This window comes from Colletotrichum destructivum, chromosome 3, assembly GCF_034447905.1.
Source record: "Colletotrichum destructivum chromosome 3, complete sequence".
Lineage (NCBI taxonomy): Eukaryota > Fungi > Ascomycota > Sordariomycetes > Glomerellales > Glomerellaceae > Colletotrichum > Colletotrichum destructivum.
This window is the reverse complement of record NC_085898.1, coordinates 5593066-5605175: the sequence shown is the minus strand read 5'-3', so window position 1 is coordinate 5605175 and position 12110 is coordinate 5593066. Positions and strand designations below refer to the sequence as shown.

Here is a 12110-nt window from a genome sequence, read left to right as displayed (position 1 = left end):
AATAAGATTCGACGAGAAGGTGGGTTGAGGGTCGAAACAAGGTGTGGGAAAGCTGTGGGAGGAGACGTACCGCGAGTATCCGTACATGAACTCGATCCATGCTCATCCCCATTCATTACTCTCTGATTCTGTGTGTGGGGGGAGGACGCCACGCACGCGACAAGAAAACCACAAGCATCGATAATCCGGGGGTGAGGTGGCAGCCCACATTCTCGGGGTGATAGTTTTGTTTGAGATGGGATGGGGATGGAGCTTGAGACGAGCTAACAAAGTTGACAACTGACTGGCTAACACACTGATCCCTGGTAAAGCCCCGACTCTCGCTCTTTTGCTCTCTCTCTCTTTCTCTCTCTCCCTCTCTTCCCATCTCTCTCTCTCTCCCAGTCTCCCCCCCGGGATTCACTGACAGGCATAATCGTAAAGAGCAGCTGTTCATGGGGGCTCTCAAGGCCAACAATGGTTGGGTGAATCCGGAGTGAGGCTTGGAGATCGGCCGCTTGGCCCCCGTCATAGTCCGACAGAAGAGCAGGGGTGTGGTATGCGAACATTGGCACACGAAATCGACTTGTGCAGCCAAGAGAAGCCTGTCCGATGCGGGCTGCCAAGGGTGGGTGGTGCAGTCAGCTCACGGCGAGAAGCCGAGAAGACCACCATCATCACCGCATAGGTACGTAGGCTGCCTGTGATAGTAGTGACGGACTGTATCCGTGCATGCATAGAATAGTGAAGGCCCCTCCCAGCTCCCCCAATCTTCAGACCATCACAATACACCACAATATTGCCAACTGGTGTGGGTGCGGGAGGTCGTGACCGTGGAATCCGTGGGGAACGGAGCGGGTTGTGCCAGCGGCGAGTGCAGTGTCTTGGAAATTGGGGAAACACCAAGAATAAAAAATTAATGACGATCCCAGGACCCTCTTGTGCGAGTCAGCCAACGGCGCGTCCGATCTTGTTTCTCTCTCACTCTCCCAGTCTGTCTGTCTCCCATTGGAGACAGGCAGACGGGTCACACAAGTAACCTGTTCGAGCCGCACTCAAGGCGTAGCATAAACGGCCTTTCTTATGTGTGTGTGTGAGCGTGTGTATGTTGTTATTGGCAAATAGTATCCACGTTTAACCACCCTTTTTCATATTGTCGGCATAACTCAAGAAATGTCTGTCCCATGCTGGCTGGGCGGCACAATAACACGAGTCAATGCCATCCTTGCCGGGGCCGCGAACGATGCCCTGGGAGACGCGGTCTTCCGGCGCGGCGGTTCAGTTGGACATGATGCCCATCCCATCCCCCATCCGCTCCCTCACCGACGGAATAGGAATCTTGGATGCAGCAGCAGAAGGATATGAACGTATTGTGTATTGTATGACGTCCACTTGGCCACCATCGAACGCCTGTTCGTCGTCTACGGCGTCACTTCTCCTCTGCTCTATTGACTTACTCTTCTCTTCTGTCTGGTCCTTGGCTTAGACTTTCAACCCCAAATCTCATCCTATCCCATCCCATTACCCAATCCTCAACCCCAGACTGCCCAGCGCCAATGGTCTTCCCTTCTCCGCCCGACCATCGCAACTTTGTCTCAAACCCCGTGGGTCGTGGGCCGTCCTGCCGATGTAGCGGTACCTCCACGATGTTCCCCGGCCCCTCCGACGGAGGCGCTTGACCGCCAGGCGCGGAGCATCGGGGCCCCAACACTCCAACATTGGACGCGCCAAACTCTCTTGTCCTTCCCCCCCCGTTCTCCGCAGTTCGGGGTGGAAAATGGGAGTGGAATGTGGAGTCTGAACGGTCCGATTCCAAAAGTGGGAGGGCATCCATGCCGTCCGCTCTCCGCCGCCTCGCTGAAATCAACGGACCGACTCCATCGTCTTTTGATGGGGAAGGAGAAATGATAAATGGAGAGGCTCGTCTTGGCTCTGAAGCGATTCCGCGATGCTACACGTGTACAGGCCACTTTTCTGTCCAGTTTTTTCTTCTTTTGCTTCTCCAGCCTTCAGAGAGTCGCTCCGAATACTCCCCCCCCCCTTTCTCCATGTTTTCATGCTACTCACTTGGCGAAAAAAAGACTCTGCTCACAGCCCGTTTCAAAGTTTTCGCACTCAACTTTGTCCCCAGTCTCTCCTCCTCCTCCTCCTCCTCCTCCTCCATCGTCCCCCCAGTGCCACTGATCAAACCCCGACTCCCTCCGCAATCACGACTTGGGAAGAAGCAGAAAAAGGGGAGACTTGAAGCCTGGAGTAACACCACAACAACAGTCGAGAGGCAGCACACCTCGGCCGCAGCCACTTCTAGACCGAGCACCTTGCAGCGGGTGTCTAATAGTAGACAGCTGGACCGGTCGCCGCATCCACTGGCGGGCGATACGAGGCGGGAAAAGGAGCCGCCTTCATCCTCACTCGGTCCAGAACAGGAAGCCCACCTCGCACACAGTCACCGCCAGCCAGTGCTACGAAAACACCCGAAAACCCCAACATGCAACATCATCCGGAAGGAGTCGCGAGCCCTCAACCCGTTCCTGTGAATCCCGGTAATTGGCCGAGTTGCAAAAATTCTTACTCTCTTGTGCTTTTCGGGACCGAGGCCGTGATCCAGTTTTGCCTTCTTCTCTCAACCCCCTATTGCCCACCCCAACAGCCCACACCGCACGCCTCGGCCGGCTGTGAGCTGTGAGTTGCCCTGCAAAGAAGACGGCATGAAAGACGTGCTACTTCGGTGTTCCTCGCTTCATCCTGAAGTCTAACCTATCTCCGCCACGTCTCCGTCTCGGAATCTCTCACCGTGCCCTCCGTCGAGTAGGCCTTCTGGTTTGTATACAACCGCTTGCTAGTCCCTTGGTCTACAAAGTCGTGTGCCCAAGTGCCTACAGCTTGGACCTGCCTGCTCTCTCAACAGGCCTGGACGCGCAAGTTCATCAAGGGCCGGACGTAAGATTGCTGTCAGCATGCACCGCGCCGTCGACGGTGCGGTTGTGCTGTGTTGCGTAGGGATCACGATTCTGAGGACGGGATCCTCTGATATGATGTCCCTGACCCGAGTGTTAGGCAATGCGAAATATTCGCTGTATCTTTGATAATGCGCTTCGGCTGGCCAGTGACAGATCGCCCAGAAGTCTTCAAGTGAGCGAGGTGGAGATTCAAGGCGACTCGAATGGACATTTCTACTGGTTCGTTCAAACATCATGGTCGCCAGGTATATCTGTTAGTTTTATTGCTCTAACTCTAGTGCCGTAGCTCTCTTGAGCCTGACGGCGTGACTGCTGAAACTTCATCAGGTGAGGAAATCTTCCGTGGACAGGAGGAAATTAGACCTCGTCTCATCCAGGACTCGAAGAAGGAAACTTCGAACTCCGAAAAGGAAGGCTCTGCATTGTAGTATTTTCACCGCCAGGGTACTGCCCTGATCTGGTTGCACCGCAGACAAAGCGACTACCGGTTATCGTGGCTCCAAGGCCACAGGCCAGACAGGAGTTGAAGTCATGCTCCTAAACTTCGATGACCGGTCACGGTTGACTGCCGCATCTGCAGTACTCTGGGCAGTTCGACTAGAAGCACCGCGAGCTGTCTTGAAATTCAGTCTGTAAGGTGTAGTCAGAAAATAAGTTGGAGTGTATGGCAAGTCTTCTGATTGGTGGTGTTGATGTCCTTGAGTGAACATGCCTGGTGTTGGGTTGTTTTACTCAAACTTACACACCCCTGAAACAATTTCACGAGACTCCAAAATGTCCATAAAAGCCTCATCATGTCCAATCCCTAAGCCATATCATGTTCTCGCTGGCTACATCGTTGAGGTCGCGGCCAGTGAGTAGACTGAGAGATGATGCGGCCGAATCAGCCCCACTCATTCTTTTTTTCTTCTCCAGGCTTATGCCTCTCTTCGTTAACCAGAAAATGACTTAGGTTGCTATGATATCAATATCTAGATAAGAGAGTTTATGAGCCTGGGTCTTAGATGCGGCCAGATCACCTACCGCCATAAGGTCGCGCGATCGGGGTGAGCGTCGCTTGCATAGTAATTGACAGATACCCGTTCTTTAGACTTACACACGTGATACAATAACGCACGGAGTGGCTAATCAAAAACATGTTGGTGGACAGGCCCAGACCACTTAAGCCACTTGGCGCTCCAGGATCCGTCGCCATTACCGTTCCAACCTTCTACGTTGTAGTCTGCTCTTTAATTAAGTTTAACTACCTTTGATGTAGAAAGCGTAGCACTGGCACCTTGGGCATACGATGAGTAAATTCAATCAAAATAGAAATGTTAAATGGCTTAGATGATTGCTTCTGATGATTGGAAAACAGACAAGGACAAAAAAAAAGAGTGCGCCTGACCTTCCTCGGCCATAACCAGGAGGCTGGCTTGTAAAAAGAGTGGAATATATAGATGAACGACAGCCCTCTGGCTCCAGTCATCACAAGATGTATCTCAAGCCGCAACACTGATGGTCAACTACTTTTGTGCCTAATATTTTGCCAGCCTTTGCGCTGCAGTCCTTTGTTACTATGCAGTACCGCTTAGTTGTAGCCCTCCTTAATGTTTACTTTCTATACGCAAGAGCACAGCCAGACGTGCAAACCTACTTCAACTTGGACGAAGCCGCGCACGCAACCAAGACCCAGACGCTCAAGAGTTCCGGCTACCGAATACTATCACTCAGCTCTTACGGAACTCCTGCCGACATCAAGTATGCCGCAGTCTGGGTGAAGCGGGAGGGCAACCATCAAATCATGATTTCTAGCGCCGACATTAAGACTTACAAGAAATGGTTGGCCAAAGGGAAATCCCGAGGCTATGCTTCAACACATGTCTCCGCTACAGGGCCTGCTAAAAAGGCCGTCTTTGCTGGCGTCATGGAGAAGGCAGATGTTGGAAAATGGAGTCAGGAGTGCGGCTTGGCGAAACCAGAAAATCTACACCCAGCAAGGGATTTCAGTCGTGTTGTCAAGGACTTCAGCACCTACGGCACACCCAACAACCGTCGCTACTGCGTTCTTGTCCACGAGAACATGGGTAACGCAAAAGAAACAATCTTTTACAACACGAATGGGCCCGAGGACTTCGCTGCGATCTACAATTCCGAGCTCAAGAAGCCCATTTGGCGGCCCGCGCATCTCTTTGTAGCTGACGACAAACACATCACGCCTCATTTTACAGATGATTGGGTCGGCGAGTGGAAAGCGGCGACCGATCTCACTGCAGACGAGCTGGATGCCGAGATCAAGTTACGACAGCAGGGTCGTCTTCGCCCTATCCATATCGATGGCGCCGGCACAGGAAAGGACACTCGCTTTACTGTGATTTTTGCAGAAACCGACGTCCCGGAGGCCCGCAAGTGGACAGTTACCGGAAAAGAGGGTGAGCAAGCGATGACCGAGCGGCTCGACTCCATCATGCAGGCCTGGATGAAGAAGAACGGCGTACGCCAGGCACAGTTCGCAGCCGCCGTAAAGGGCGAGATCATCCTCGAGCGCAGTTACACCTGGGCAGAGAGTAATCGAGCCATCGTGGAGCCAGACGACATCTTCTTTGTGGTCAGCCTAAGCAAGATGTTTACCCATGCTGCCGTCTACAACCTAATACAGGCCGGAAAGCTGGACTACTCAACGCGAGTGTACGATGTCCTTGGCTACAAGCAAGCAAAAGACCCTCGCGCTCTCAGTACGACAGTCTCCCAACTCCTTGATCATTCTGCGGGCTTCGATCGTTCCATGTCTCCCGACATCGGATTTCAGTTCCGAGAGGTCTCTGAGTCCTTTCACAACAACAAGCGTCCTGCGAACCTTTGCGATATGATCGAGTTTCAGCTTACGAAGACCCTGGATTTCGAGCCTGGTAGTAGGTCTTCGTATTCAAATTACGGTACAATGCTCCTAGGCTACCTCATTACCAACATCACTAAGCAGCCATACTTGGACTTCCTCAAGGAGAACGTCCTTGAAGGCTTGGACGTTCGCATTTATGAGACAGCCGCGGAGAAGCATGCCAATGATCGCATCATTCAAGAAACTCGTTTCTCGGGTCTGGATGCCACACACCCACAATCGCTTCAGAAAGTACCATACATCTTTGGCGGCGATGGGTCCATCAAAGAGGAAGTCGCTCCTTCGTTCGGGCTCGCTGCGAGCGCAAGTACCATCGCAAGGTTTATCGGGAGGTATGCTGTTTGGGGTACTGGTGAGCGCGAGGTAGGGAATCGGCAAGGAGGATTGCCAGCAGCGCGCGCGATGGCCGTGTCGGAGGCGTCGGGCATTGATTGGGCCGTCACCTTCAACACTCAAGACTTTGTCACAAACAAAGAGACCACAGTCTTGAGAGATCGGCTTCTCAAGCCTCTGTTTTCTGAGCCGAAGTCCTGTTTCTCTTGGCTACGAAGATTCTGCGCCGGTGTCTAAATTCATCAAAACCATGAGTATCACAAGAGCAATATTTGGTTTGAAGATCTGGTCTAGTCCACCTAGGTGGCTCCAGTCCAGTTCACCCTCTACAGGAAGTTAACAATACATATATAACCTAGCGGTTAGCCACTCCCGCCTCACGTAGCCATGCTGGAAAACGGCAGCGGCACTACCTGAGCCGCCTACTCAACGGGAACACTGTGATTTGGAACAGTATGCACATTCCAGGTAGTCCAAATGCAAAGACGAACAACACCAGGAGGAGCCGCAGGTATCCACCACTCCCATTAACCGTAAGTAAGAATATGGTGGGCAGACTGATGAGAAGCACTGCGCATAGATGGAAAATGAGGGCCCTGAACGCCCATGACCGATAAAGATGATCGACGATCGGGTCCGGCAAGTGTCCGTCCGCCTTTTTAGCCGCGGAAAGCAACGGTGTGGTCGGGTTTTGCAGAGCGTCTGCCAGAGTGTCTGATGCATCACCGTACGTTTCCACTGCACCGGCGGTCGCATGGACCATTTCGTAAGACGGCGTCGGAGGCTTTCTTTCCGCTGTTTCTCGTCAGCTTTCGCAATCAAACAACTAATTAGCTTTGCCGGCTAAAGTTGATAATCGTACCGATAGATATTTCCAAAACGGCCAGCAAGGGTTGAGTCAGTAGCAGAAGAGGGAGCATCTGTCCAAATCCCATCTCCCTTTCAGCGTCAAGATCTACCGTTGTGCTTCCCATTCCCATGCCATGATCTTCCTTGGGCCCGTGTCGGAACGACAGGAGTTGAACAGTCCCCCAAGCCAATGCGCAAGCAAGCATTCCAATAGTCATCATGAAGGAGTCGAGGAGTTCCATCAAGGCCACAAACGACACATAGAACGATGCTATGATCTTGTATTTGGCCTTTGACAAGAAAGAAAGTGGCCTTGTCTGAATCGTTTGCCTGGCCCATCTTTCCAGTTGGCACTCGAGCCGTGCTCTTCCCCAGAAACGTACCTGCTTACGGCTCCCGTCGAAGAACTGGCACAGTTTCCACACAAAAGCACTGATGAGAGTGAGAAACGAGAGGAGTGAGTCTCCGTTCTGAGAGAGACGCATCTCTGTGCCCGAGAAACTCCGGCTGGCGTCCCAAAAACACCGAACGGGTATGGCGCCGCTCAACTTATACCAGGCGGACGAGCCTGTGGGGACCAGCGCTCCGACAAGAAGGGCGAATACAAGGGCAATGGCACCCACTCGAACAAGCCTAGACGCGTGATTCCGCTTGAGTCGCTCGTGGAGGACGGAGAGTGACATTAGATGCACCGTCGAGCTGAGCCATGCAAGATAGATGACGGTGTTCCAGTTGTACTTGCTGAGGTCGAAGTAGCCCATCTGAGTATAGCCCGCGATGAGAATACCGAGGCCGGTGAGCAGTTGCTGATCGCTGAAAATGAGAAGGACCTCCTCTAACATCCGCCTCCCGCGGTGATAGGGCTGCTTCTGGCGGGCAAGGAACAGCCGGCGGTCGCTTCGACGCACGACATATTGCGGCAACACCCCGTACCAGTAAGCCCAGAGTACCAGGCCGAGGACGAAATAGGCCGACACCAAGAAAGCCGTGATGACCTGTCGGTTCGTGAGTCATGATGCGCTCCATGGTTTCGAATGCGCCAACGGCAAGGATTTTCTTACACCAATACCGGAAATATCTGGGTTCGGATGCAGAGTCAAGTTGCACCGGAAATACCGCTGGCAGCTCACAGAAGCAGTGTCAATTACGACAACTGTGACTTGGGGCTGCACTACCACGCGCTCTGCTTCATGTGTTGTTGTAAAGGCGGCCGTGCCTGTGATTGTGAGTGTGCCTGGTGCGGTCCCGATGGAACACTCAGACACAGTGTCCACATCTGTGATGGTTTGGGTAAGTCGTGACATTTGTGCCCATGTTGGAAACTCGCATTCGTGTCATGGGGGCGGGGCTTTTAAATAGCTTGATATCATGTCAAGAAACAGTCTGGCGCAGTCGCTATCCCCCCCTGATGCCAAACAAGGGTTGCCTAAAATCACTCGATCAACCGCCTCCAAAAGGCCAATCAGAGATTTTCAGGCAGTCTTACATCGCCTAAAGCAAATCCCCAATCATGTTGGACCTGGGGTAAGCAAAAAAATTGGTGGACTGCAAAGTCCGATCTCACCAATCGCAGTCGAAGCCAACCTTGGAGAGTGTCCACCGATTACCCAGCTCCAAGTACAGGCTTCGAAGTCAGTAGACTGAGAACTTGCCAGATGCCTAAAAGTTCCACTTCTCACTGAGAACTTGGAACTGTTTCGCACAGGATTTTAGGCAGTTGGGCAGCCCAAACAGGGTGTTGCTTCCGGCCCCTGATATTCGGCGGTAGCTCTCATGACTGCTCTCTACCGCTTTTGATTCAAATTGTCATTTTGGCTGTCGAAAAACAAGACACTACTGCTCCCTAGGAGTAAAGGGCAGTTGGAGGGAGAGAGGAGGACTGGATGAAATCCTAAGATCCACGCTGACGTCAGACCCTAATCAGCAAAACGGCAATCTCCAGACTCATTCTAACCAACTTGACTTCAATATTGAGTAACAGAGTCACTTGTTGCTGAAAAGAGACTAGCGGCGTGTGCCTGCTATTGAGTACCGTACCCGCGATCCGTGATTTCATCATAACATTAGAGCGGGACACGGATACTATGCCTTCCAGTCTTGACTTGGAGTAGCGGACAGTATGTCCAGAAAGATATCACACACGATTACATGTCTAGCTAGAGTTGGATTTTCAAAAGAGTCGAAGTCGGAATTAGGTCTTACTTCAGACGAACCAAAACAGTCCGCAAGCTAGACGATTGTTTATCCAACTCACCCCAATCGCACAAGAGTGAGGCTTAAGTCACATCATGGCACATATTGTATATTCGGTGTTCATGAATAGTCTCTCGTATTCCTATCATCGTAAGTGCCGCGCTGCGGCTACCCTCTGTTTTGCGTTCGCGATGCAATAACCCACAGTAGGAGATCACGAACACAGTCATCCTTCTCCGCAGCTGAAATATGTCGTGATGTACCAAGGCCGGACGACGATATTGTGGGTAGGTGATAATTCAGTGTTATCAGCTGATGTCGGTTTTCACTTCAACCTTGGGATTCTGCTATTTGACGAGTATCAAGCGAGAACAGAATACACCAACAACCACCAGAAACCATCTTGTTTTATGGAGTTACTGTTGTGCAGCAGCGCTGAGCCCCAACAGCCAAACTTCCATTCCGAACGTGGTTTGGAGACGGCAGGCTCATAATTGGTGCTGTTTCTTGGGGCTCGTTTCGATCCTGACGCATCTGGGAACTTGGCGTGACATGCGTGTCATCCGGCCACCGAAACCGTCAAGGACATCTGCCATGATGTTTCGAGGGTTCGTCGTCGTGCGACTCTTCAGTTGACGTAACGGCCGCTCTGGTCGGGACTGTCGCCCCAGAAATAACGCGGCCTGCGACCATTGAAGGCCTTCCAATCACGTCGAAACTCCTTCATGGCTTTTCTCTTCCTGGACTCCGACGCCCCTCCGCACTGGAGGTGATGCCAATCGAGCTTCTGCGACATTTCGAGAGTAGCGATGTCATACTCCTCGATTGCAACCTCGGAAGGGGTGAGCTCTCGAGAACATCCACAGCCCATTGTGATGACTGGCTTTTTTCTTTCAAGGGGGAAGGGTTTTGTATATCAAGTATTCTGAATCTTGTTTGAGAGTCTTCTGGCGAGTAAATAAAGAGCTAAGTGAAGACTGATGACGTTTTGTGGATAGAAAAGTCGAAAGGATTGTTGAGTGGGAAAAGTCTTCTGCGAAGAGAAATGAAGGGGAGGCTTCTTCAGTCTCAACTGACAGAAGTTATCTCCGTTAGACCATGAAAACCTCCTTCTTGTACGGTACAGTGCATTCACGAAGCCCTACTGCACCGGAGAAATTGCGAAGCTTCATTGCTGATCGAAAGTCCCATGGGTTGCTCCCGGGAAGTGCAAACGGACTTCAAAGTTACGCAACCAAGGCTGCTGTAAACTTTCGCTCTTGCTTCATTTCTGATTTGACTGTCAACATGAGAAATCTTGAGAAAAGCTTGGAGACGTGGCTGGGTGTTGTGCTCAAGGTTCTCTATTCAAATCACCTGCTGCCAGTGCAGGCCCACTGGGAAACAAGTTAGTTTTTTTGCTGTTTATACTACTTACAGAATACAGATACATTTTTCTGAATCCAGTTAGACTCTTCATCTTTTAGCATAAAGTGCTTCAAGACCTCCGTTATGGTGCTCCCTTTTCAAATTCTCTTCGTTTGGCACTGCGTCCAGCCATCGCTCCTCATATCGACTCTGCGCTTGCAGATATAGCACTATCGTTAACATATAGGGGTTCTTCTGTGATGAATGGTTTTTGAGAATCCAACCACTCTTTACAGCAGCAAGCAGCCCGTTGGCTGAAACATCACGGCGGCTGTATTAGTCTGGCAAGAACACGCCGCTCCAACACCGAACATGTTCGGACTGAGGCAAACCTCCAGATCTAACTCATCGGTCTTCTTAATGTTGTAGTCAGTGCTGAAGGGATCTTCACCAACTACGTAGGCAAAAAGGATATCGATTTAGCCGCCTCCTGCAACTGCTGATTTACCTATGTCATTTGCTAGGTCTCGCTATCAACCGTCAACCCGTTCTGTCAGCCCCACATCTCCAACTTCATGCCTGACAACCCAAGGGACTGGTTCGGGTACTCGTCCAAGACCAAGTGCACTAAGCAATGCCAATCATCGTTCCAATCACCGTTCGCAAACGTAGCGGTCGAATATTCCCAATAGGTCGGATACCACGACGCAAACTCCCAGTCGATGATGACTAGTGTCCCATCAGGCTGTACCATGATGTTTTTCCTGTGAAAGTCGTTATGAGTGAAGACGGGGGGGGCTACTGCTGCGAAGAACGGTCGGTAAGACATGTTGGTAATATCGAGTCTTGGGGGCCATCCGTTCTCCAGTGTCAAGGGAGTGCATCCGAATGATGCCCTCGATGAATTCTTCCTCAGTGGCAAAATGAGTCTTGACCTCGGTTGCGCCTTGTGTGGCAGAGAACATCCCGTCGAGTGACGGTCAGCCTTCAATGTTGCCAAAGTAGCCCGGGTGTGGCAGTTGTCGGAGTTGATCGAAATATGTCCGGAGGGTCATGACGATTGCCGTTTTCCGAGCATGGTCGAGGCCGCCCCATAGGTCAACAAGCGTCGTACCCGCCACGTCTTGCATCACGATGTACGTGATTACTTTCTGCTGTTTTCGATGCTGATAAATGACGTATGGCTTGGGGACCGGCACCGTCGTGAGCTTTCCTACGTAAAGCATGTTGTGGCCCTCGATGGGGTGAACATGAACGCCGAATTTGATGACGAGCCCCTGCTTTTAGAGAAGTCGGCAACCTGTAGCCTCGTGAAGTAAAACTTCGGATCCATCAATGTCGTTTTGAGTCGGCAGAGGGTTGGACTGGTTTTGAGACCTGTCTAAAAACAGAACATCGTATGGCGGTGCTGCTTCAGTCATGGTGAATTGTGACCTGTGAAAGAGGAGAAAGAAGTGCCGTAAGCGCTGGATGCCGCATGGGGCTCGCTATTTATAGCTTGGAATGGCGACACATATGGTCTTTGGGTTTTTGTTGGGAGTGCCTATGCATAGTCCTCAACTTTGCTTACA

The 12110-nt window shown here is 51.5% G+C and overlaps 4 protein-coding genes across 4 annotated transcripts; 1 reads left to right on the top strand and 3 right to left on the bottom strand.

Annotated features, from left to right (window-relative positions):
- Positions 1-4497: 4497 nt before the first annotated feature.
- On the top strand, positions 4498-6387 carry CDEST_05820 (Putative beta-lactamase/transpeptidase; the record flags this gene model as incomplete). Its single annotated transcript, XM_062921979.1, has 1 exon — positions 4498-6387. One exon carries the CDS (start codon positions 4498-4500, stop codon positions 6385-6387), a length of 1890 nt encoding a protein of 629 aa, XP_062778030.1.
- A 185-nt stretch (positions 6388-6572) lies between these two features.
- On the bottom strand, positions 6573-8303 carry CDEST_05819 (uncharacterized protein; the record flags this gene model as incomplete). Its single annotated transcript, XM_062921978.1, has 5 exons — positions 6573-6588; positions 6882-6945; positions 7013-7289; positions 7383-7994; positions 8061-8303. 5 exons carry the CDS (start codon positions 8301-8303, stop codon positions 6573-6575), a joined length of 1212 nt encoding a protein of 403 aa, XP_062778029.1.
- A 1517-nt stretch (positions 8304-9820) lies between these two features.
- CDEST_05818 (uncharacterized protein) lies at positions 9821-10063 on the bottom strand (the record flags this gene model as incomplete). The annotated part of the gene is made up of 1 exon (XM_062921977.1): positions 9821-10063. One exon carries the CDS (start codon positions 10061-10063, stop codon positions 9821-9823), a length of 243 nt encoding a protein of 80 aa, XP_062778028.1.
- Positions 10064-11519: 1456 nt separating this feature from the next.
- CDEST_05817 (Putative protein kinase-like domain superfamily) lies at positions 11520-11960 on the bottom strand (the record flags this gene model as incomplete). Its single annotated transcript, XM_062921976.1, has 2 exons — positions 11520-11816; positions 11862-11960. 2 exons carry the CDS (start codon positions 11958-11960, stop codon positions 11520-11522), a joined length of 396 nt encoding a protein of 131 aa, XP_062778027.1.
- Between the last annotated feature and the right edge of the window lie 150 nt (positions 11961-12110).